Genomic DNA, 25699 nt, shown 5'->3' on the forward strand with positions numbered 1-25699 from the left:
GATTGGGGAGCTGGGGCAGTGGGAGCGGAGTTGTGCTGTGGGCAGCTGTGCTGGGGGACTGATTGGGGAGTGTAGGGAGCTGTGAGGACTGAGTGGGGAGCTGTTGGGACTGAGTGGGGAGCTGCTGGGACTGTGGGGAGCTGCTGGGACTGAGTGGGGAGCTGCTGGGACTGTGGGGAGCTGCTGGGAAGCTGCTGGGACTGAGTGGGGAGCTGCTGGGACTGTGGGGAGCTGCTGGGACTGAGTGGGGAGCTGCTGGGGCAGTGGGGAGCTGCTGGGGCTGTGGGGAGCTGCTGGGACTGAGTGAGGAGCTGCTGGGGCTGTGGGGAGCTGCTGGGACTGAGTGGGGAGCTGCTGGGGCTGTGGGGAGCTGCTGGGACTGAGTGGGGAGCTGCTGGGGCTGTGGGAAGCTGCTGGGACTGAGTGGGGAGCTGCTGGGACTGTGGGGAGCTGCTGGGACTGAGTGGGGAGCTGCTGGGGCTGTGGGGAGCTGCTGGGACTGAGTGGGGAGCTGCTGGGACTGTGGGGAGCTGCTGGGAAGCTGCTGGGACTGAGTGGGGAGCTGCTGGGACTGTGGGGAGCTGCTGGGACTGAGTGGGGAGCTGCTGGGACTGAGTGAGGAGCTGCTGGGGCTGTGGGGAGCTGCTGGGACTGAGTGGGGAGCTGCTGGGACTGTGAGGAGCTGGGGGAGCTGCTGGGACTGAGTGAGGAGCTGCTGGGACTGAGTGAGGAGCTGCAGGGACTGAGTGAGGAGCTGCTGGGACTGAGTGAGGAGCTGCTGGGGAGCGGCTGGGAGCTGCTGGGACTGTGAAGAGCTGCTGGGACTGTGAGGAGCTGGGGGAGCTGCTGGGACTGAGTGAGGAGCTGCTGGGACTGTGAGGAGCTGCTGGGACTGTGAGGAGCTGCTGGGGAGCGGCTGGGGTTGAGTGAGGAGCTGCTGGGACTGAGTGAGGAGCTGCTGGGGCTGAGTGGGGAGCTGCTGGGACTGTGGCAGCCCCGGAACCGAGTGCGGGGAGTGGCTGTGAGTCGGGGCCGGGGAGGCGGCGGTACCGATGGCCGGGCCGGTGCTGAAGAACCGGCGGACGGCGCTGGAACGGGCCCAGAAATTCATCTCTGCCGAATATTTCACCGACATCAACCTGCGGGGCCGGTGAGTGGGACCGGGAGCGGGGGGCCCGGGATCGGGGGACCGGGAGCGGGGGGCCGGGATCGGGGGACCGGGAGCGGGGGGCCGGGATCGGGGGGGCCGGGAGCGGGGGGCCGGGGGGCCGGGAGCTGAGGCCTCTCCCCCGGGGCCGCCGGCTCCAAGCCCGGGACAGGGGCAAAGGGATGGGCCGAAGCGGCTTCACACCCTCCCCCGGAGCCGACAGCATCCCTCACACTGACCCCCCCCCCCCACACTCTGACCCCCCCCCCCCCACACTGACCCCCCCCCCCACACACTGACCCCCCCCCCCACACACTGACCCCCCCCCCCCACACACTGACCCCCCCCCCACACTGACCCCCCCCCCCCCACACTGACCCCCCCCACACACTGACCCCCCCCCCCCACACACTGACCCCCCCCCCACACACTGACCCCGCCCCCACACACTGACCCCCCCCCACACACTGACCCCCCCCCACACACTGACCCCGCCCCCACACACTGACCCCCCCCCCCCACACTGACCCCCCCCACACACTGACCCCCCCCCCACACGCTGACCCCCCCCCCCACACGCTGACCCCCCCCACACGCTGACCCCCCCCACACGCTGACCCCCCCCCACACGCTGACCCCCCCCCCCAACGCTGACCCCCCCCCACACGCTGACCCCCCCCACACGCTGACCCCCCCCCACACGCTGACCCCCCCCCACACGCTGACCCCCCCCCACACACTGACCCCCCCCCACACGCTGACCCCCCCCCACACGCTGACCCCCCCCCACACACTGACCCCCCCCCACACACTGACCCCCCCCACACACTGACCCCCCCCACACCTGACCCCCCCCCACACTCTGACCCCCCCCACACACTGACCCCCCCCACACACTGACCCCCCCCCACTCTGACCCCCCCCACACGCTGACCCCCCCCCACACGCTGACCCCCCCCCACACGCTGACCCCCCCCCACACGCTGACCCCCCCCACACTGACCCCCCCCCCCCCGCTGACCCCCCCCCACGCTGACCCCCCCCCCACGCTGACCCCCCCCCCCACGCTGACCCCCCCCCACACACTGACCCCCCCCCACCTCTGACCCCCCCCCACACACTGACCCCCCCCCCCACACTGACCCCCCCCCCACACACTGACCCCCCCCACACACTGACCCCGCCCCCACACTGACCCCCCCCCACACACTGACCCCCCCCACACACTGACCCCCCCCCCACACACTGACCCCCCCACACACTGACCCCCCCACACACTGACCCCCCCCCCACGCTGACCCCCCCACGCTGACCCCCCCCACACGCTGACCCCCCCCACACGCTGACCCCCCCCACACGCTGACCCCCCCCACACGCTGACCCCCCCCACACCTGACCCCCCCACACGCTGACCCCCCCCCACACGCTGACCCCCCACACTCTGACCCCCCCACACGCTGACCCCCCCCACACGCTGACCCCCCCCACACACGCTGACCCCCCCCCACGCTGACCCCCCCCACCGCTGACCCCCCCACACGCTGACCCCCCCCCACACGCTGACCCCCCCACCACACACTGACCCCCCCCCACACACTGACCCCCCCACCACACGCTGACCCCCCCCACGCTGACCCCCCCCACACGCTGACCCCCCCACAGCTGACCCCCCCCCCCACACGCTGACCCCCCCACACGCTGACCCCCCCACACCTGACCCCCCCCACACGCTGACCCCCCCACACGCTGACCCCCCACACTCTGACCCCCCACACGCTGACCCCCCCCACGCTGACCCCCCCCACACGCTGACCCCCCCCACACGCTGACCCCCCCCACACGCTGACCCCCCCACACGCTGACCCCCCCACAACGCTGACCCCCCCACCACACGCTGACCCCCCCACACGCTGACCCCCCCCACACGCTGACCCCCCCCACACGCTGACCCCCCCCACACGCTGACCCCCCCCACCCGCTGACCCCCCCCACACGCTGACCCCCCCCCACACGCTCACCCCCCCCACACGCTGACCCCCCCACACGCTGACCCCCCCCACACGCTGACCCCCCCCACACGCTGACCCCCCCCACACGCTGACCCCCCCCACACGCTGACCCCCCCCACACGCTGACCCCCCCCACACGCTGACCCCCCCACACGCTGACCCCCCCCCACACGCTGACCCCCCCCCACACGCTGACCCCCCCCCACACGCCGACCCCCCCCACACACGCCGACCCCCCCCACACGCCGACCCCCCACACGCCGACCCCCCCACACACTGACCCCCCCCACACACTGACCCCCCCCCACACACTGACCCCCCCCCCCACACACTGACCCCCCCCCCCCCCCCCCACACTGACCCCACACTGTTTGGGTTTGGGCAGGGGTTTGTGGAATCGGTCTGATTGCCGTATAAGACACTGGAAGCAAGTGTGCAGACCAACTGGGTGAGTTTGGGGTATTTCGGGCTGCACCGGGATGCCCGTTCTCCCCCGTTGCTTTATCCCTCGGAGATAGACACATTGGCAATGGCGCTTAGAGCGTCGAGGGGTTGGAAAGGGATTGTGCCGGGGGGGGGGGGGGGGGGGGGGGGGTCGAGCACAAGGTTTTGCTATTTATTTTGGACCCATTGGCAAATTATGGGGATTTTGGAGGACTTTGACCGGTTTTCCGGATACAAGCTGAACATGGGAAAGAGCGAGGTGTTCCTGATTGAGACCAGAGGGCAGGAGCGGAGGTTGGGGGAGCTGACGTTCAAGGTGGCGGGGGCGAGTTTCAGGCACACGGGGTTGGGTGCAGCTGCATAAGTTCAATTTGGCTCGGTTTTCGGAGCAGATGAAGGGGGATTTTAAGAGGTGGGATGTGCTGCAATTGGGCGGGGGGGGGGGGGGGGGAAGGGACATGGGAGCAGGCACCGCGGAGGGTGAATGCTCCCTCGTCATGTGCAGGGCTCAGTCTCATTCAGTTTGAAGTAGTTCACAGGGTGCATGTGACGGTGGCAAGGATGAGTATGTTCTTTGAGGGAGTAGAGGACAAGTGTGGACGGTGCATGGGGAGGTTTGCGAACCATCCGTATGTTTTGGGTGTGTCCAAAACTGAGGGAGTTCTGACAGTTATTTGTTTCCTTTGTTTATATAAATGCCTCAATAAAATATTTTTCAAAAGTAGGACCCTTCAAGATTATTTTTGATAATGTCAATTATAACCAACTGTTGCAGCAAAGTTTGTATTGAGGGACCTTTCTGCTGGTGAAGTCAGTTAGGGGTTAAACTCCGTGTCCAATGATAACTCTCTGCCAGTCTATGCACAAATTCATTTTTTATTATTCACTCTAGGCATGTCAAGGCCAGCATGTATTGCTGTCCAGAAGCTGGTAGTGAGCTGTCGCCTTGAATCGCTATAGTCATCTTGGGTTCCGAGTGCGGCCCCACGAGACATTTTGTTAACCGTTGCCCCCACACAGGGTCGCCACATTCCGCTGATTTCCATCCTTGTAGTTTTTTTTTTCTCTACCGGTATGACTTTAAAAAAAATAAATTTAGAGTGCCCAATTCATTTTTTCCAATTAAGGGGCAGTTTAGCGTGGCCAATCCACCTAACCTGCACATCTTTGGGTTGTGGGGGCGAAACCCACGCAGACACGGGGAGAATGTACAAACTCCACACGGACAGTGACCCAGGGCCGGGATCGAACCTGGGACCTTGGCGCTGTGAGGCAGCAGTGCTAACCCACTGTGCCACCGTGCTGCCCTCCCTACCGGTATGACTGAAGTGATTCGCGCGTAAAGCGAGGGCGAGTGAAGTGAGGTACGAGCTGATTGCTCACAACATTGACTGTCAGAGCCGTGTGCTCCCTCTGCATCCAAAGTGTAACCATTTCTCTTGTTTTTACTGTTTGAAATTGGCTACGGTTGTATTAATATATAAACGATTGAGCATTTTTTATAACTTTTTAATAATAACCTTTATTGTCACAAGCACGGTAGCATTGTGGATAGTACAACTGCTTCACAGCTCCAGGGTCCCAGGTTCGATTCCGGCTTGGGTCACTGTCTGTGCGGAGTCTGCACATCCTCCCCGTGTGTGCGTGGGTTTCCTCCGGGTGCTCCGGTTTCCTCCCACAGTCCAAAGATGTGCAGGTTAGGTGGATTGGCCGTGATAAATTGCCCTTAGTGTCCAAAATTGCCCTTAGTGTTGGGTGGGGTTACTGGGTTATGGGGATAGGGTGGAGGTGTTGACCTTGGGTAGGGAGCTCTTTCCAAGAGCCAGTGCAGATCCGATGGGCCGAATGGCCTCCTTCTACACTGTAAATTCTATGATCTATAAGTATGAAGTTATGAATTATTTGGTGCGTATTAAATGTATTTAATCTTATTCATGGGGTCATGGTTAGTGAACAAGCCCCTATTTCAGTCGTGTGGCCCATTGAGATGAACGAGGGCCACTTATGCAGCTCCCTCTCGAGCCTCGATTGTTAGATTTAGATTTATTGTCACGTGTACTGAGGTACAGTGAAAAGCAATGTTCTGCGTACAGTGCAGGCAGATCGTTCCGTACATGAAAAACATAGGCTATACGATAAATACAGGGTAAAAGGCTGTAGTCCATGTGGTACAGGTACACCCACAGTTTATTTTCTGGTGCGGTTTGATCAACTGAATCACTTGCTGGGCCATATCAGAGTCGTTTCTGTGGGTCTGCAGTCACCTGTAGGCCAGACTGGGTAAGGATGGCCGATTTCCTTTCCTGAAGAACATTCGTGAACCAGATGGGTTTTTGCAACAATCTGATAGTCACGAGCGTTTGGAAGATACTAATGAAATGAAATGAAAATCGCTTATTGTCACGAGTAGGCTTCAATGAAGTTACTGTGAAAAGCCCCTAGTCGCCACATTCCGCCGCCTGTTCGGGGAGGCTGATACGGGAATTGAACCGTGCTGCTGGCCAGCCGTGGTCTGCTTTAAAAGCCAGCGATTTAGCCCAGTGTGCTAAACCAGCACACTAGTTTAGCATACCATCATACTAGCCTTCCATCCCAGCTTTATTAATTGATTAACTTTAAATTCCATTAGCTGATGTGCTGGGATTTGAACTCTTTTCTCTGTAGCATCAGTCAGGGCCTCTGGATCACTAGTCCAGTAACCTAACTGCATTGCTACTGCCATTCCTTAACAGATTGAGCTTCCTGTCCAATGATGGTTATAATGCATTCGATCCATCTATAATCACACAGGAATGACACCAATTCAGCTAAGAGTTTTGTCATTCAGATAGTACAGTATCATCACTGTGAGTCTCGATTAACCTGCTCTGCAGATGACATTAAACTGTACAACAGCAACTGATGACTTGTTGCCCTTGTGTCTCTTGCAGGCTGTTTGGTGCTTGCTATCCAGTCGAATCACTCTCCTTTTTTCTGACACCCTCACGCATCCCGTATGAGACGGCAGTGAAACGGGACTTTAAACCCGTTAAGGTTGGGGAATCCTTTGGACCAACGTAAGTATAGATGGGAAAGGTATATAGGCTGACTTGAGAAATATTTATTTAGTTAAAAACATACCAGGACATAGCAACGATGGCAAATATGAAAATGAAATGAAAATCGCTTATTGTCACAAATGAAGTTACTGTGAAAAGCCCCTAGTCACCACATTCCGGCGCCTGTTCGGGGAGGCTGGTACGGGAATATTGGAATATTCCGCTTTTATTGAAAACTTGTGTGAATGGAAATTTAGTCAGTACCTGTCCAGTTCAATATTGTTAACTGAACTGATCTTGGGCCCAGGTTAGATATTTTTAACATTTTGTTAGCAGTAAGTACAAGCTTTATTCATTTTTCTGATTTATTTCTCTCTCTCTTGTGGTGGGGAACCTCGAGTTGCAAGTTGAGTGTAACAGGCAGTCTGCACATTGATTCTGAGACCGATGCCAATTCTCTCAATCTCACAATTGGTCCTTTCGTTGTAGATGGTGGACATCCTGGTTCAGGGTGACAGTGACCATTCCAAAGGCTTGGAAAGGCGAGGAGGTGCACTTTGTGTGGGAGAGCGACGGGGAAGCAATGATATGGCGAGATGGCATCCCAGTTCAGGTAAATTGACAAAAGCAGCGTATGGCAGAGGCTGGAAGTGGGAAATCAACACAGAAAACGCTGGGAAAACGCAACAGGTCTGGCCGCACCTACGGAGAGAGAAACAGTGTTCACGTCCCAGCTTTCATCAGAACTGAGAAAACTAGTGAACGGTCATAAGCAAAGGTGTTAGCTGTGTCTCAATCCACAAGTGCTTCCAAACCTGCTGTATTATTTCCCGCACTAAAATGTAGTGGGGTGCTAATACAGAAGAGCATTAAATTCTCTTAAAAATGTCTGCTTTTAGTTTTTTTTAAAACTCTCTCCAATTAATAATTATAATCTTTATTAGTGTCCCAAGTAGGCTTGCATTAACACTGCAATGAAGTTACTGTGAAAATCCCCTCGTCGCCACATTCCGGCGCCTGTTCGGGGACACAGAGGGAGAATTCAGAATGTCCAATTCACCTAACAGCACGTCTTTCCGGACTTGTGGGAGGAAACCCACGTAGGCACGGGGAGAACGTGTGGACTACGCACAGGCGGTGACCCAAGCCGGGAATCGAACCTGGGACCCTGCCGCTATGAAGCAACAGTGCTAACCACTGTGCTACCGTGCCGCCATTAGCTCAGTGTCTGGTATTTGCTGATGTACACAGGTGTGGTGATGGGGGACACTCTTTCAGCCATCTGCACTAATGTTAGTGACTCCTCAAAGCATGTCCAGCACCCCGACAAGGCACAGGTCAGGAGTGTAGTGGAATACTCTCCACTCGCCTGGATGAGTGCAGCTCCCACAACACCCAAGATTTTGACACCATTTGGGACAAAGCAGTGAGCCAATCGGTCCTCCATTCACCTTAAACATTCACTCCCTCCACCACTGACGCACAGTAGCAGCAATGTGTAACTCTCCAAGAAACTCACCAAGGCTGTCTCGACAGCCCTTTCTGAATCCACAGCCATCCAGAAGGACAAGGGCAGCAGACACATGGGATCACCACCACCTGCAGGTTCCTCTCCAAGTCACTCAACGTCCTTTTTATTTTCTTCTTCAAATATAGAGTCCCCAATTCATTTTTTCCAATTAATCCAATCCACCTACCCTGCACATCTTTGGGTTGTGGGGGCGAAACCCACGCAAACACGGGGAGAATGTGCAAACTCCACACGGACAGTGAGCCAGAGCCTGGATCGAACCTGGGACCTCGGCGCCGTGAGGCAGCAGGACTAACCCACTGTGCCACCGTGCTGCCCATTCACCATCGCCGTTTGAAATATATCGGCCGTTACTTCACTGTCGATGGGTCAAAATCCTGGAATTAACTACCTAACAGCGCAGGGGTTGTACCTCTGCTACACGGACTGCAGCGGTTCAAGAAGGCAGCTCACCATCACCTTCTCAAGGGGCAATTAGGGATGGACAATAAATGCTGGCCTAACCAGCGACGCCCACATCCCATGAAAGAATATATTTGTTTTTAAAAGGTGTATTTACTGAATAAACATCTTGTATTGTTCAGTAACCCGAGGATGTAAAGCACTCACAGCAACAAAGAAAATACAGTCTACATTTTGTCTTATAATTTTACCAACTCCTGCACGTGTGTTTCACATGCACACATCAATATTAAATGTGCAACAATGGTGCATCTCAATTTTTATTTACTAATCAACAGTGAAGTTAGCTACATTTGCATTCCCTTTTTTAAAATAAATTTAGAGTCCGCAATTCATTTTTTTCCAATTGAGGGGCAATTTAGCATGGCCAGTCCACCTATCCTGCACATCTTTGGGTTGTGGGGGCGAAACCCACGCAGACACGGGGAGAATGTGCAAACTCCACATGGACAGTGACCCAGAGCCGGGATCGAACCTGGGACCTTGGCGCCGTGAGGCCGCAGGGCTAACCCACTGCGCCACCGTGCTGCCCTACATTTGCATTCCCAATGATCCAAGCAGCTGATGTATTGGGCAACTCCAGACTAGTATAATAATCTTATAAAGCTGGACTGTTCCTATATGGTAACACAAACCCACATGATTAAACTATATACTTGTTGGCTGTAGTTAAATGACAAAAGTCAACTGACAGAAGTTGGCACGGATGGCACAGTGGTTAGCACTGCTGCCTCACAGCGCCTGGGACCCGTGTTCAATTCCGACCTTGGGTGACTGTTTGTGTGGAGTCTGCACATTCTCCCGGTGACTGTGTGGGTTTCCTCCCACAGTCCAAAGACGTGCAGCTTAGGTGGATTGGCCAGGCTAAATTTCCCCTTAATGTCCAAGGATATGAAGGTTAGGTGGGGTTATGGGAATAGGGTGGGGGAAGTATGGTAGCACGTTGGGCAGCACGGTAGCATAGTGGTTAGCACAATTGCTTCACAGCTCCAGGGTCCCAGGTTTGAGTCCCGGCTTGGGTCACTGCCTGTGCGGAGTCTGCACGTTCTCCCCGTGTCTGCGTGGGTTTCCTCCGGGTGCTCTGGTTTCCACCCACAGACCAAAGATGTGCAGGTTAGGTGGATTGGCCATGCTAAATTGCTTTTAGTGTCCAAAATTGCCCTTAGTGTTGGGTGGGGTTACTGGGTTATGGGGGACGTGTGGGCTTGGGTAGGATGCTCTTTCCACGAGCCGGTGCAGACTCGATGGGCCGAATGGCCTCCTGCACTGTAAATTCTATGATAACTAAGTGGGCCTAGGTAGGTTCTTTCAGAGGGCCGGTGCAGACTCGATGGGCCGAGCGGCCTCCTTCTGCACTGTAGGAATTCTATATTTGTGTAATATGTTTCTTGGAGCATGTCAAACACGATGAGGCTTGGGTGATATCTGTAGCATTGTTCAGATTGAAGACCATTAGTTTGTGCCTTTCAACCTGGGATGTGCTGATTCTGCCTGACAAAGGTCTTAATCTATTTAACCATTTGTACATTACTGCACAGCGCAATTCTTCTAGAAACACGTATGAACAAATGAACATATATATGAGTTAGGAAGAGGAGAAGGCCATTCGGCCCCTTGAACCTGTTCCACCTTTCAGTAAGATAATGGCTGACCTGATTGTGGCCTCAACTCTACCTTCCTATCTACCCTCTATACCCTTTGACTCCCTCGTTCATCAAGAATCTGTCGAGCTCAGCCTTGAGGGTAGCCTCCATTGCTCTCTGGGGAAGAGAATACTACACACTAAAGGCCCTCTGAGAGAAAAAACATTCCTTGTCTCCGTCATAAATGGCAGACTCCTTATTTTTAAGCGGTGTCACACTATCTCTCTCGTTGTCACTCTCTCGCTCTCTCATTGTCGCCCTCTTATTGTTGCTCTCTCTCGTTTCTCTCCTCTCTCTCTCGTCCCTCTTTAATTCTCGTTAACCCTCTCTCTCATTGTCGCCCTCTTGTTGTTGCTCTCTCTCATCTCTCTCTCTCCTCTCTCTCTCTCTCGTCCCTCTTTATCTCTTGTTGACCACACATCTCCAAAAATCTGTCCTGGTCCACCCACGTCAACGCTGCCACCAAGAAAGCACAACAGGGCCTATACTTCCTCAGGAAACTAAGGAAATTCGGCATGTCCACATTAACCCTTACCAACTTTTACAGATGCACCATAGAAAACATCCTATCGGGCTGCATCACAGCCTGGTATGGCAACTGCTCGGCCAGGACGCAAGGAACTTCAGAGAGTCGTGAATACCGCCCAGTCCATCACACGAACCTGCCTCCCATCCATTGACTCCGTCTACACCTCCCGCTGCCTGGAGAAAGCGAGCAGCATAATCAAAGATCCCTCCCACCCGGCTTACTCACTCTTCCAACTTCTTCCATCGGGCAGGAGATACAGAAGTCTGAGAACATAGGACTCAAAAACAGCTTCTTCCCCACTGTCACCAGACTCCTAAATGACCCTCTTATGGACTGACCTCATTAACACTACACCCTCTCTGCTTCATCCGATGCCAGTGCTTATGTAGTTACACTGTATTTTTTGTGTTGCCCTATTATGTAATTTATTTTCTTCCTTTTTCTTCCCATGTACTTAATGATCTGTTGAGCTGCTTGCAGAAAAATACTTTTCACTGTACCTCGGTACACGTGACAATAAACAAATCCAATCCAATCCCTCTCTCTCCCTCTTATTGTTTCTCCCTCTCTCTCTCTCTCCTTGTCGTCCTTCTCTCTCTCTCTCTCTCTCTCTCTCTCTCTCTCTCTCTCGTCCTCATCTCTCACTCTCATTGTCATCTCTCCCGCTCTCTCCGTCTGATCAATTCTTTCCTTCCGGAACTTTATCCAGGGTGACCATTTTTCATGAAGCAGCAGACGACTGGATCGATTAAGACCTTTTTCTTGCATGTGGAGTTAGCACATTGTCTTAATGATAATCTAACAAGATAACATCCTGTATTTACTATTTTTAGTGAAATAGTGGATGCACAAAGGTCCAAATCAGTGGTTTTGTTTGAATAAGTGAGCCGAGGAAATGTCCTCACCTATTTTGATGTGACTAGCATATTGAAACCAAGTGTAAAATTGGGTATTGGAATATAATGGAGCAGGATACTTTAAAAAAAAATGTTGAGTACCCAATTCATTTTTTCCAATTAAGAGGCAATTTAGCATGGCCAATCCACCTCCCCTGCACATCTTTGGGTTGTGGGGGCGAAACCCACGCAGACACGGGGAGAATGTGCAAACTCCACACAGACATTGACCCAGAGCCGGGATCGAACCTGGGACCTCAGCGTGTGAGGCAGCAGGGCTAACCCACTGCGCCACCGTGCTGCCCATGGACACTTGAACATTCCTGAAAAGAGCGACATGTTTACGAATCTCCTCCTCTTGCATTCATCAGGACAAATGCAAGAATACCAAACTTCAAACAATCACAATTTACACTACAGGAGATTGAGTGGCTAGCCGACTCAATTGGCCAGTGCGTTGCCATGGTGGAAGCTTCAAAAAGGTGCATGGGTTTAGCATATTTCTTTTCTTTGCCGATAATGGGTGCCTGCGTATAAATGTATGCCCCTTCTAGCAAATGTAAATGAACCATGTTATCTGGCAACCCTTGCTGCACAATCTTGAATGTGCTAATTACTACACTAACAACCAATTGAAGATCATAAGCCGAGCTTGTAACGTGGCTCATCTATATTTGCCATAAACTATATATATTCCGACTCCGGCACTGGCCTCCTGTGAACAAAAGGAAAATGTTCAAATCTTCTTTGACATACCTGGGAGCTTGGGGAGCCCATAGTTTCCGTTGTTTTCACCATGGCAACACCTTAGCCAATCCGAGTTGACTTGCCAACCAATCAGAACCTCTCTTGTACGAATGGTTGTGGTGATTTGAAGTTTGCCATTCCCATGATTGTCCTGACGAGCCCGCCCACATGTATCTCTTTTTAAGCAATGTTCAAGTCCTGTGCTGCCAGGCTACTGTTTGGAACAGGATACCCGGGAAGGATGGCAGAGGATAAAATACGGGAATAACATCAGGCACAGGTACATCCCAAATGCTGTAATTTAACCCAGGTCCTGCTGATGGGGACCTTTGCAAAGTGATACAGCAAATTCTGGATCCGTACTAAAACCATAGACACTTTAAAAGAGATTAGGCCTCTTTTAAGACAAAGTATTTTAATCATCTAAAATTGATTGTGACTTCAGGGACTGACCAAGGAAGGGGAGAAGACCAGCTACATCCTGACAGAGAAGCTCACGGATGAAGATCCTCACAGGTCAGAATTCATATTCATTTAGCTTTGGGCTGCTATACACTCCATGGTTCCCATGTAGTTGGTTTCATAAACTCTCCAATAAAGTCTCAGAATGGATGGGTAAATCTCTGGGAAAATACCAGAGCTAATAAGCAGTTCCCCATAGAGTCCTTCTGTCATTCTCATTTAGATTTAAAAAAATCTCTCTCCCTCTCTCTCTCTGTCTCTTTTTTTCTATCGTTGATTTCTCTATTCCTTACTCTGTCCTGCTGTCTCGGTGTCCCCCACTCTCTCTCTTCTCCCTCTCTCGTCATCCCTCCCTCTCTCTCGTCGTCCCTCTCTGTTTCATTGCCCCTCTCTCTCTCTTGTCCTTCTCTCCCTCGGCGCCCCCTCTCATCGCTATCTCGTTGTTGCTCTTTCTCTCGTCCCCCCTCTCGCTCATCACTCTCTCGTTGTCGCTCTCATTGTCACTCTCTTTCTCGTAGTCACTCTCTCGCTCTCTCATTGTCGCCCTCTTGTTGTTGCTGTCTCTCGTCTCTCTCTCGTCCCTCTTTATCTCTCGTTGACCCTCTCCCTCTCATTGTCTCCCCCTCTCGCTCTCTCTCCTTGTCCTCCTTCTCTCTCTCTCTCTCTTGTTGTCCTCCTCTCTCTCATTGTCCCTCTCTCTCTCTCTCACTGTCCTCCTCTCTCTCACTGTCCCCCTCTCTCTCATTGTCCTCTTCTCTCTCACTGTCCTCCTCTCTCTCACTGTCCCCCTCTCTCTCACTGTCCCCCTCTCTCTCACTGTCCCCCTCTCTCTCACTGTCCCCCTCTCTCTCACTGTCCCCCTCTCTCTCATTGTCCCCCTCTCTCTCATTGTCCCCCTCTCTCTCATTGTCCCCCTCTCTCTCATTGTCCCCCTCTCTCTCATTGTCCCCCTCTCTCTCGCTGTCCTCTCTCTCATTGTCCTCCCCCCTCTCGTTGCTCCCCCTCTCTCTCTCATTGCCCCGTCTCTCTCGTTGCCCCCTCTCTCTCGTTGCCCCCTCTCTCTCGCTTGTCACCCCCTCTCTTGCTTGTTGCCCCTTCTCTCTCTCTTGTTGCCCCCTCTTTCTCTTGTTGCCCCTTCTCTCTCGCTTGTTGCCCCCTCTCTCGCTTGTTGCCCCTTCTCTCTCCCTCATGTTGCCCCTTCTCTCTCTCTTGTTGCCCCATCTCTCTCGTTGCCCCCTCTCTCTCTTGTTGCCCCCCTCTCTCTTGTTGCCCCTTCTCTCTCTCTTGTTGCCCCTTCTCTCTCTCTTGTTGCCCCCTCTCTTGCTTGTTGCCCCTTCTCTCTCTCTTGTTGCCCCTTCTCTATCGTTGCCCCTTCTCTCTCTCTTGTTGCCCCCTCTCTCTTGTAGCCCCCTCTCTCGCTTGTTGCCCCTTCTCTCTCTCTTGTTGCCCCCCTCTCTCTTGTTGCCCCTTCTCTCTCTCTTGTTGCCCCCCTCTCTTGCTTGTTGCCCCTTCTCTCTCTCTTGTTGCCCCCTCTCTCTCTTGTTGCCCCCTCTCTCTCTTGTTGCCCCTTCTCTCTCGCTTGTTGCCCTCTCTCTCTCTTGTTGCCCCCCTCTCTCTTGTTGCCCCTTCTCTCTCTCTTGTTGCCCCTTCTCTCTCTCTTGTTGCCCCGTCTCTCTCTCTTGTTGCCCCTTCTCTCTCTCTTGTTGCCCCCTCTCTCTTTTTGCCCCTTCTCTCTCCCTCTTGTTGCCCCTTCTCTCTCTCTTGTTGCCCCATCTCTCTCGTTGCCCCCTCTCTCTCTTGTTGCCCCCCTCTCTCTTGTTGCCCCTTCTCTCTCTTGTTGCCCCTTCTCTCTCTCTCATTGCCCCTTCTCTCTCTCTTGTTGCCCCTTCTCTCTCTCTTGTTGCCCCCTCTTTCTCTTGTTGCCCCTTCTCTCTCTCTTGTTGCCCCCTCTCTTGCTTGTTGCCCCTTCTCTCTCTCTTGTTGCCCCTTCTCTATCGTTGCCCCTTCTCTCTCTCTTGTTGCCCCCTCTCTCTTGTAGCCCCCTCTCTCGCTTGTTGCCCCTTCTCTCTCTCTTGTTGCCCCCTCTCTCTCTTGTTGCCCCTTCTCTCTCTCTTGTTGCCCCCCTCTCTCGCTTGTTGCCCCTTCTCTCTCTCTTGTTGCCCCCTCTCTCTCTTGTTGCCCCCTCTCTCTCTTGTTGCCCCTTCTCTCTCTCTTGTTGCCCCTTCTCTCTCTCTTGTTGCCCCCTCTCTCTCTTGTTGCCCCTTCTCTCTCTCTTGTTGCCCCTCTCTCTTGTTGCCCCCTCTCTTTCTCTCATTGCCGCCCTCCCTCCCGTTACCCCCCTCTCCCATTGCCCCCCCCCTCGTTGTCCCTCTCTTTTTGCCTATCTCTCTCTCTGTTTCTGTCTGCCTCTTGCAGTCAAAAGCTTTTGTTTGTCCTTTCACTTAAAAAACAAACAAATTGCGAGTACCCTATTCTTTTTTCCAATTAAGAGGCAATTTAACATGGCCAATCCACCTAGCCTGCACATCTTTGGGTTGTGTGTGTGTGTGTGTGTGTGTGTGGGGGGGGGGGGGGGGGGGGGAGGGGGGGGAAGGGGGGGGGGGGGAACCCACGCAGACACGGGGAAAATGTGCAAACTCCACACGGACAGTGACTCAGAGTCGGGATCGAACCCGGGTCCTCGATGACGTGAGGCAGCAATGCTAACCACTGCGCCACCGTGCTGCCCGTGTTTGTCCTTTTACAAGACATTAACATTATTTTACTACTTTAAGAAGCATTCTGTGGGGAAGAATCTCAGTTATCCTGATATCCAGGGTAAGAAACAATCTGCTATTTTAATTTTACTAGTTCAGATCCTGTTTGGTGGAAAATTACTCTTCAGATTAGTTACATGTGTTCGATACAATCTGAGTGGGATGCTGGTAAGGTTTTTCTCTCCAGCAAAAGGGGGCGGCACAGTGGTTAGCACTGCTGCCTCACAGCGCCAGGGACCCAGGTTCAATTCCGGCCTCGGGTGACTGTGCGGAGTCTGCACGTCCTCCCCGTGTCTGCGTGGGTTTCCTCCGGGTGCTCCGGTTTCCTCCCACAGTCCAAAGATGTCCAGGTTAGGTGGATTGGCCGTGATAAATTACCCCTTAGTGTCCAAAGGTGGGTAGGTTAGGTTCAGGGGTTATTGGGATAGAGCAAGGCAGTGGGCTTGGGTGGAATGGTCTTTCAAAGGGTCAGTGCCGACTTGATGGGCGGAATTGCCTCCTTCTGCGCAGTAGGGATTCTACCAAATGGGGAATTTGGGAAGGGAGTTTTGATTTTCTAAGTGAAGGAGGGAAAGTGGCTGGGGGGAGGTGCAATGGCAGTGTGACCCCATGCTTTGCTCCTATCCTAGGATTAGACCATTGAGTAAATGATGGGGTTGATATCCATGGACATATGTTGATGCTGGTCCTTCCACCTTCTGTATCTCGTGGTTGCGATGACTGTCGTTTACCAAATTTGCTGGTGGAGGAGGCAACCTTACCTCAGACAGATGCATTTGTTTCTCTGCAGCCTGGAGCTTTACGTAGAGCTGGCGTGCAATGGATTGTTTGGTGCAGGAAAAGGCTCCTTGATTGCGCCCCCGGACCCAAACCGCAGCTTCACTCTCCACAAGGCCGAGCTGGTCATCTTCAACCGAGCTGTTCATGAACTGCTGATTGACTTTGAGATCATCTCTGATATGGCAAAGGTACGGCTGTGTGTTTGTGCGCCTGTCCCGACACGTTAGTCAGGGGACCTGATGCACTTAATGAAAGGCGCCAATCATCGTAAGGGAGTGCACTTCCATTGTAGCACACCAGGTCAAGCTTAAAACATCTACCTTTTAGGAGATATCTTGTATTGAGATTTCTACACACAAAAGACAATCAGCTCTATCAGGGCAGGTAGAGGCAAGTGAAACACGCTGGCTAGCTCAATCATGGGTTCACATTGCCTCTGGACTGGGTCAGATGGGTTGGAGGAAGCGGGAAGAGGTTGCTTTTTGTGGAAACTTGTACTGTTAGCTCTGTTGAAAACACAGGGGTCATCTCACTTCCATCTGATTATTAAATCTGTCCGCTGGTTTAGCTCAGTGGACTAGACAGCTGACTTGAGATGCCAAACAAGGGCGGGTTCAATTCCAGTACCAGCTGAGAATTCTGAATTCTCCCTCTGTGTACCCGAACAGGTGCCGGAATGTGGCGACTAGGGGCTTTTCACAGTAACTTCATTGCAGTGTTAATGTGAGCCTACTTGTGACAATAAAGATTATTTATTTAAAATGAGCTACTTTTAAGGTTCAATTCAAAATCTCCCAACAAAGTTCTCAGAACAATTTGGAAATGTATCACAAATTAGTCCAGTCCTCGGCAAATTATTTGGAAAGAATGTACACAATTTAAGATGCTGCGTTGAGTCTGTACTGGAATGATCCCACGGTCTGAATGCACTTTTAAAAAAAATATTTTTATTAAGGCATCTATAATTTTAACGATTTTAACAACCAGATATCAAAAGAGCAATATAAACAACACACACCCAACCAACAACAAAACCCGGCCAACGTGACTTTACCTAAACAACTCCCTAATCCCAATTTCCCACTTAACCTTGCGCAACCCCCCCATGCCTCCCCTTTTTGCCCCCCATTTGCATATTTTTAATCAAATAAATTAAGTTTTTGCCCCTGTCATGAAAGGAAAAGCAAACCTGATGTTTACTCTGGCTCTCCTCTGAATCAGAGATCTGGGGGTTCAATTCCCACTCCAGAGGCTTCTGCATACAAAGAACAATACAGCACAGGAACAGGCCCTTCGGCCCTCCAAGCCTGCGCCAACCATGGTACCTGCCTAAATAAAACCGTATGCACTTACATATCTTTCCATTCTCACCCTGTTCACATATTTGTCTAGATGCCCCTTAAATGCCGGTATCGCACCTGCGCCCACCACCTCCCCAGACAGTGTGTTCCATATAGTTCCCACCCTCTGTGTAAAAACGCTTGCCTCGCACATCTGTTCTAAACTTTTCCCCACGCACTTTAAACCTATGTCCCTTGACTCTAGTACTAAACCTCGGAAAGAGCATTGACTATCCACTCTGTCCATGCCACTCATCATCTTGTAGACCCCTATAGGGTCGCCCCTCAACCTCCGTCATTCCAGTGAGAACAAACCGAATTTATCTGACCTCTCTTCATAACTGATGCCCTTCATACCGGGCAACACCCTAGTAAACCGCTTCTGTACCCTCTCCAAAGCATCCGCATCCTTCTAGTACAATCTAGGCTTGACAACTCAGTGCAGCACAGAGGGAGTGCTGCACTGCTGGAGGTGCTGTGTGTCTTTCCTCCTCCTATATCAATATCCTGGGGTTACTGCTGACCAGAAACGGAACTGGACTAGCCTTATAAGTACTGCAGCTACAAGAAGAGGCCAGAGGCTGGGAATTCTATGGTGAGTAACTCACCTCCTGATCCCCCAAAGCCTGTCCACCATTCACAAGGCACAAGCCAGGAGTGTGATGGAATACTCTCCATTTGCCTGGATGAGTGCAGCTCCAACAACACTCAAGAAGCTCAAAACCATCCAGGACAAAGCAGCCCCGCTTGATTGGCACCCCATCCATCATCTTAAACATTCACTCCCTCCACCACTGACACACAGTGGCAACAGTCGGTACCATCTGCGAGATGCACTAGAGCAACTCCCAAAGTTTCTTCGACAGGACCATCCAAGCCTCTACCATGTAGAAGGACAGGGCAGCAGATGCTTGGGGATACCAGCACCTCTGTACCCCTCCACCATCCTGATTTTGGAACTATATCACAGTTCCTTCACTGTCACTGGGTCAAAATCCTGGAATTCCCTAACAGCACTGTGGGTTCACCGACACTAGATAGACTGCTGCAGTTCAAGAGGGTAGCTCACTATCATCTCCTCAATGGCAATTAGGGATTGGCAACAAATTGCTATTGCTAGCCAGCAGTAACCCACATCCTGAGCACAAGTAGAAAGAACGCTCTGTGGGCAGACTGGTAACATGTTATGGAGTTTTATAGCTTTTTATCTTATTATCTGTTTGTTCCCTCCTGTATCCCTCTCTCCCCAGCTCCTTGGCACTGAAAATCAGCGCAGCTATCAAGCATTGTACACCGCCAATAAGATGGTGAATGCCTGTGATGTGGAAGACCCGAGCACCTTTGCAGAAGTTCAGAGATTGGCCAGCGATTTTCTTCGGCAGCAGAATGGCGAGAGTCAGCACACAGTGCACGCGATGGGACACTGCCACATTGATACAGGTCAGAGAAAGTTAGCACGCAGTCCTTCACCGGAGAGAAACTAAAGTTTGCAAGTCTTTGCTTGCTTGATTAATTTCACTGTTGCCCCTCTGATTCAGCCTGATTGTAAGTCTTGGGAATCCATTATTCTATGTACAGACCCATTTAAACCCTTGGCTGCTCTGCAGCCTGCAATGCATCCAAAGTATTTAGTCCTTTGCTAAACTATCTGAATGATTCAATTATGTTACAACCTGTAATTGAATCCTTAATAGGTTGAAGTTGTGACACTGCACTGCTGTCATGGAGCATGACTAATTAAAAATCCAATTCACTGCTTCTGATGATCCATGTAGGAATCATGAATACCTGGTGTAAGTTACAGGATCTAATCTAATTGAGGGGATTATATGTCAAACAATAACTTGTGTTTATATCGCACTTTTTAACATAGACAGGGTGGCACGGTGGTTAGCACTGCTGCCTCTCAGTTCCAGGGACCTGGGTTCAATTCCGGCCTTGGGTGACTGTGTGGAGTCTGCACGTTCTCCCCGTGTCTGCGTGGATTTCCTCCGGGTGCTCCGGTTTCCTCCCACAGTCCAAAGATGTGCAGGTTAGGTGGTTTGGCCATGCTAAATTGCCCCTTAGTGTCCAAAAAAAAAGGTTAGGTGGGGTTACTGGGTTACGGGGATAGGGTGGAAGCATGGGCTTGGGTAGGGTGCTCTTTCCAAGGGCAGGTGCAGACTCGATGGACCGAATGGCCTCCTGCACTGTAAATTCTATGATTCTAAAAGATCCTAAGGTATTTCACAGGAACATTATCAGGCCGAATGTTACTCCAAGTTACATTCGGAGATTATAGGGCAGACAAAGCATGTTCAGCGGGAGCTTTAAGGACCACCTATAGGGTGTAAATAAAGGTTGAGAGAGGCAATTCCAGAGCTTAGGGTCTTGACAGATAAAGACTCGGCCACCCATGGTGGAGCTATGTAAATCAGGAATGAGCAGGATCCCAAAATTGGGGGAGCGCAGGAACTCAGAGGGGCTGAAGCCCAAAAAGGTTACAGAAATAAGGAGGGGAAACGCTGTGGAGGGATTTGAAAACAAGGATGAGAATTTTGACACCATGGCATTGCTGAACCAAGAGTGCGCGCTGGTCAGCAAGCGCAGTCCTGTAAAAGTATGAATGTGTTCTGGTTTGGAAGATTGTTCCAGCTCCAGAGCAAAATGCAGGACTGGGCCAGCAGTGTGAAGCCACGTGTAGAGTTTCCATCTAGCTGAGGGGGTGCTCCACTGTCAGCAGTGGCAGCTTTCTGATGAGACATCACACACACGTGCCTGTTCCCTCAGATGGAAGTAAAGAATCTTCTGTTGCGAATTGAAGAAGAAGAGGGGAGCCCTCCTGGTCTCCTTTTTAAAAAAAATTCCAATTAGGGGCCAATTTAGCGTGGCCAATCCACCTAGTCTGCACATCTTTGGGTTGTGGGGGCGAAACCCACGCAGACACGGGGAGAATGTGCAAACTCCACACGGACAGTGACCCAGGGCCGGGATTGAACCCGCGTCCTCAGTGCCTGAGGCAGCAGTGCTAACCACTGGGCCACCTTGCTGCCCTTCTCTCCTGGTGTCCTGTGTTAAGACTCGCTGATGTTATATTTGAGGGTAAACCAAAACCCAGAAGTGTAACCTGGAACACCGGTTCTTAAAGGTGTATTTTGTGATTTGACATAATGTGCGGAAAGATATTCAAACCAGTGATGAAAGGTCCAGTTAGTAAATAAAATGTTTATTAACTTAAATAAAAGCACACAACGAGAAAAACCGTAATACCAAAGGTATACTTAACTAAAATAATGACTACACTCACACAGTATCTCATGGAACTATCCCGTGTTCCTTTCTATCTACATTCCTAAACTCCTAAGTTCAATGTCCCAAGGACAGCATGGTGGCACAGTGGTTAGCACTGCTGCCTCACAGCGTCGAGGGCCCGGGTTCGATCCCAGCCCCGGGTCACTGTCCGTGTGGAGTTTGCTCATTCTTCCCATATTGTGACTGTCAAAAAAATTTAGGGCAGCACGGTAGCATTGTGGATAGCACAATTGCTTCACAGCTCCAGGGTCCCAGGTTCGATTCCCCGCTGGGTCCACTGTCTGTGCGGAGTCTGCACGTCCTCCCCGTGTCTGCGTGGGTTTCTTCCGGGTGCTCCGGTTTCCTCCCACAGTCCAAAGATGTGCAGGTTAGGTGGATTGGCCATGATAAATTGCCCTTAGTGTCCAAAATTGCTCTTAGTGTTGGGTGGGGTTACTGGGTTATGGGGATAGGGTGGAGGTGTTGACCTTGGGTAGGGTGCTCTTTCCAAGAGCTGGTGCAGACTCGATGGGCTGAATGGCTTCCTTCTGCACAGTACATTCTATGAAAAAGCTGCAACGGTATATATGTCTATCTGCTTGGGTCTCACCCCCAGAACCCAAAGATGTGCAGGGAGGTGGATTGGCCACAATACATTGGCCGTTAATTGGAAAAAAAAAATAATTGGATACTCTAAATTTCTAAACAAAAAAAAATCCTTGCCCAAATCAACATCCCATATAGTCGTGTTTTGCAGACTTTTTCTCCTGGGACCCACTTTTGCCAACTGGCTAACCTTTGGGACGCATGCCGGTCGACCGTCGTCGTGCGACCCATGCCGACTGACCTTTGTGACACACGCCACGTTTTCTTACCTTTAATGCGAAAGGGGAGCCTGCTTGGTCCTCATTATCTCACTTAAATCAGGTTCAAAGAAGGCGCGCATATCAGGTGCAGACTGACCAGTTCCTTTGTGCCATTTCCATTTTTATGAAAATGGAATAATCCAACCTCGCACATGTTGGTCCTCGTGAAGGGCAAGAGCAACAAAGTGCGTGTTTTACTCAGCACTGGACACTCCTGGGAGATTCTACACCAGAATGCTGACAGCCTCGTGGGCTTTTGGCATTTTTTAAATGTGCTATCACAGGTCAGGTACAGCAGCATAGTTTTTTTAATTTGGAGGTAGCTCTAAGTTAATAACTGCCTCTGGGTTCTCAACCTCAAAAGGAATTTTTCAGCCACCACTTCTCTTTCAAAATCTGAAACTTTTCTGATTTGCCAATAGTCCCCTGTATATAAGCTTTGCATCCTTATTTGCATTGGCACAATTGACAAAACCATACCTCAAGATATCATCTTTATGCTGCTTTGTTCCCGAGTTAAATTTCTGCTGTGTAGACTGTTAACCAAGGCCTTGGAGCTCCGTACAGAGATAACACAAGCACTGCTCTACCTGCCCTGGACTCTCCTGCGCAGTTCTCTCCAGCAGATTCTGTTGTGAGATGGTGTCCAATAGGTAAACTGCCTATTTTGGCCATATCTTATTTTTAAGAAAACCATTCAACTCCACAGTTCACTTGCCTTGATTGCCAGCAGATAGAAAATGGAAGCAGCACTGCTCTGCGATTTGGCACCAAAAGCACATAGCTGGAGGGTGCTTAATAATAATCTTTTATTGTCACAAGTATGAAGTTACTGTGAAAAGCCCCCAGTCGCCACATTCCGGCGCCTGTTCGGTTAAGCTGGTAGGGGAATTGAACCCGCGCTGCTGACCGTGTTCTGCATTACAAACCAGCTGTCTAGCCCATGGAGCTAAACCAGCCCTTGATGTCATGTGTGTGTGGGTGCGTGTATGTGTGTACGTGTGTGTGCGTGTATACGTGTGTGTGTGTGTGTGTGTGTAGGGCACGTGACCAACTCTGCTGGCGCTTCTGACCGGATGACTGCACACCGCCTCATTTATTTCCATTTGAAAGGCCACAGCGGCTGCCATTCTCAATGTAAAAGCCGGTGGGGGCTGTTGGGCGCTTCTTCTGCGATCAGGACCACCACGTGAACGGCGCAACCAATCGCTCTGCGACCCGCACTTTGAAAACCTCTGCCATATAGTATTGCTTGATGAGGTAATTCCAGCACATAGTTACCACCCACGAGTTATCCTCAGGTTTAGGCAGCTTTTCGTCGGTTCTGTGAGGATTCCAGCAGCCGCTTGGAACCTGGACTTCTGAGCATTGGGAAAATTCTGCTTCCTAGCTGGATGTGGCTATGGACGTGACTGCTAGCCAATTGTTGCCCTCTCCTTCTCCTTCAGCCCAGAACTAATTCTGCTGTTGGTATTTTTCTCTTTTGATGTTATTCTTTCTAAACAATGCCTTGGACCAGGCTTTTGGCATATAAGTTTAAATTGTATTCCAGGGGCAGCACGGTGGTGCAGTGGTTAGCACTGCTGCCTCACGGTACCGCGGACCCGGGTTCGATCCCGGCCCCGGCTCACTGTCCGCGCGGAGTTTGCACATTCTCCCCGTGTCTGGGTGGGAAAATATTTTGAGGCTATGGGGACTGGAGTGGGATTCATTAGAAAGCTCGGGCGCTGGCAGTCATGGGGCCGGATAGATGTCTTCATCGCTGTGTGATTCTCGTGGTCAACAGCGAGCCATCGTTTAAAGATGGCATTGTTAGAGCATCAATGGATACAGTACACACACTCCTGTCACTGTGCATCGGTGGCGGAGGGAGCGCTATCAGCTCCTGGGATATAGACAGGCACTTCATTTTGCTGAACAGAATCTGCACAGCCATTCTTCAAAGTGTTACAGGAGTAGATAATAAAAATAGGCTGGCCTTCACCCTCACGATTTTTTAAAATTTCCATTGACGTCCACGGAATTATAAGTTGGGGGAAATGTGAACTGGCTGCACGCTTAAACCGAACCACTGAATCTTACAGCACAGGAGGAAGCTGTTTGGTCTTCCCGGCCTTTTTAAGCCACTAAATAATAAAATTGATGGAATCATTGAAAAATTGATCATTAACGACTTGTCCAATTTGACTGGATGTGTTGCTTGTGTTCCTTAAAATGTCGAGGTTGAAGGGGGGTTTTAGTTGAGGTAATAAAGTAGATAGCGAGGAACTACTTCCCCTGCCGGGGGAGATGAGGGTGTCATCTTAAAATTAGAGTTATGTCGATCAGGGATGATGACAGGAAGCACTTCCTCCCAAAAAGCTTTTGGACTGGAGATCAAGTTTCAAAACTGCGAAGGATAGCATTTTCTTTCATTTAAAAAAATAAATAAATTTAGTGTATCCAATTAATTTTTTTTTCAATTAAGGGGCAATTTAGCGTGGCCAATCTACCTACCCTGCACATCTTTGGGTTGTGGGGGTGAGACCCACACAGACACGGGGAGAATGTGCAAACTCCGCACGGCCAGTGACCCAGAGCCGGGATCGAACCTGGGACCTCAGCGCCATGAGGCAACAGGGCTAACCCACTGCGCCACCATGCTGCCCCAGCATTTTCTTTCATAAGGAGACAGGGAATCAAGGCTGGTAGGTTGTGTAACTAAATTACCGATCAGTCATGAATGGAGGAGCAGGTGCAGGTGCCTGAATATCTTCATTCACCTGAGGAAGGAGCAGTGCTCCGAAAGCTAGTGATTCCAAACAAACCTGTTGGACTTTAACCTGGTGTTGTAAGACTTCTTACTGTGCTCACCCCAGTCCAACACCGGCATCTCTACATCCCAGATATCCTCCACCTGGGTATTCGCTATGATTACACTAGTGTATTACTCATTTTTGTTTTTTGTTAAAACAGCCTGGCTGTGGCCATATGAGGAGACTATTCGAAAGTGTGCTCGGAGCTGGGTGTCTGCAGTGCGCCTCATGGAGAAAAACCCAAACTTCATCTTCACTTGCTCGCAGGTGAGATGTGAGCGGACGTTGTTTGAATTTTGCTGTTTTCTTTTCCTCCACACAGCAATAATCAAGAGCTCAGTTCTTCCTGCTATCCCCCCGTGACCACTCTGTAATCAGCAAGTAGGAAGTTCAAATATGGAATATGTCGAATGCTTCACTTTCTTTTTTAAACAGAACAAAGGGGCAGCATGGTGGTTAGCATAAATGCTTCACAGCTCCAGGGTCCCAGATTCGATTCCCGGCTGGGTCACTGTCTGTGTGGAGTCTGCACGTCCTCCCCGTGTGTGCGTGGGTTTCCTCCGGGTGCTCCGGTTTCCTCCCACAGTCCAAAGATGTGCGGGTTAGGTGGATTGGCCATGCTAAATTGCCCGTAATGTCCTAAAAGTAAGGTTAAGGGGGGGGGGTTGTTGGGTTACGGGTATCGGGTGGATACGTGGGGTTGAGTAGGGTGATCATTGCTCGGCACAACATCGAGGGCCGAAGGGCCTGTTCTGTGCTGTACTGTTCTATGTTCTATGTTCTAAAGCAACAGCTCCAATCAAATCCCACCATGGCCCCAGACTTATGTTCAAATATGTGTGATTCTTTCATCCGTTTGTTAGTTAATTTTGGTGGAAGTACAGCATAAGGTATGGAGCTCTTTAAGATGATTAAGGGAATTGGTAGGGTGGATGGCTTCAAGAGAGTCGGGGGCAGAGGTGTGTGTAGTGGCCATCACTAAGG

General features: G+C 51.5%; 1 protein-coding gene across 1 annotated transcript in view; it reads left to right on the plus strand.

The window, feature by feature from the left end:
- The first annotated feature begins 953 nt into the window (after positions 1 to 953).
- Positions 954 to 25699, plus strand: part of man2c1 (mannosidase, alpha, class 2C, member 1) — a 101088-nt gene continuing 76342 nt past the window's right edge. Inside the window, exons 1-7 of the mRNA XM_038784467.1 lie at positions 954 to 1150; positions 6531 to 6656; positions 7128 to 7251; positions 12892 to 12962; positions 16455 to 16632; positions 19035 to 19224; positions 24876 to 24982. Coding sequence (XP_038640395.1) covers positions 1053 to 1150; positions 6531 to 6656; positions 7128 to 7251; positions 12892 to 12962; positions 16455 to 16632; positions 19035 to 19224; positions 24876 to 24982 — 894 coding nt within the window. The 5' untranslated portion in view covers positions 954 to 1052. The remainder of the gene's footprint in view (positions 1151 to 6530; positions 6657 to 7127; positions 7252 to 12891; positions 12963 to 16454; positions 16633 to 19034; positions 19225 to 24875; positions 24983 to 25699) is intronic.

This window comes from Scyliorhinus canicula, chromosome 24 (assembly GCF_902713615.1).
Source record: "Scyliorhinus canicula chromosome 24, sScyCan1.1, whole genome shotgun sequence".
In the NCBI taxonomy this organism is placed as follows: Eukaryota; Metazoa; Chordata; class Chondrichthyes; order Carcharhiniformes; family Scyliorhinidae; genus Scyliorhinus; species Scyliorhinus canicula.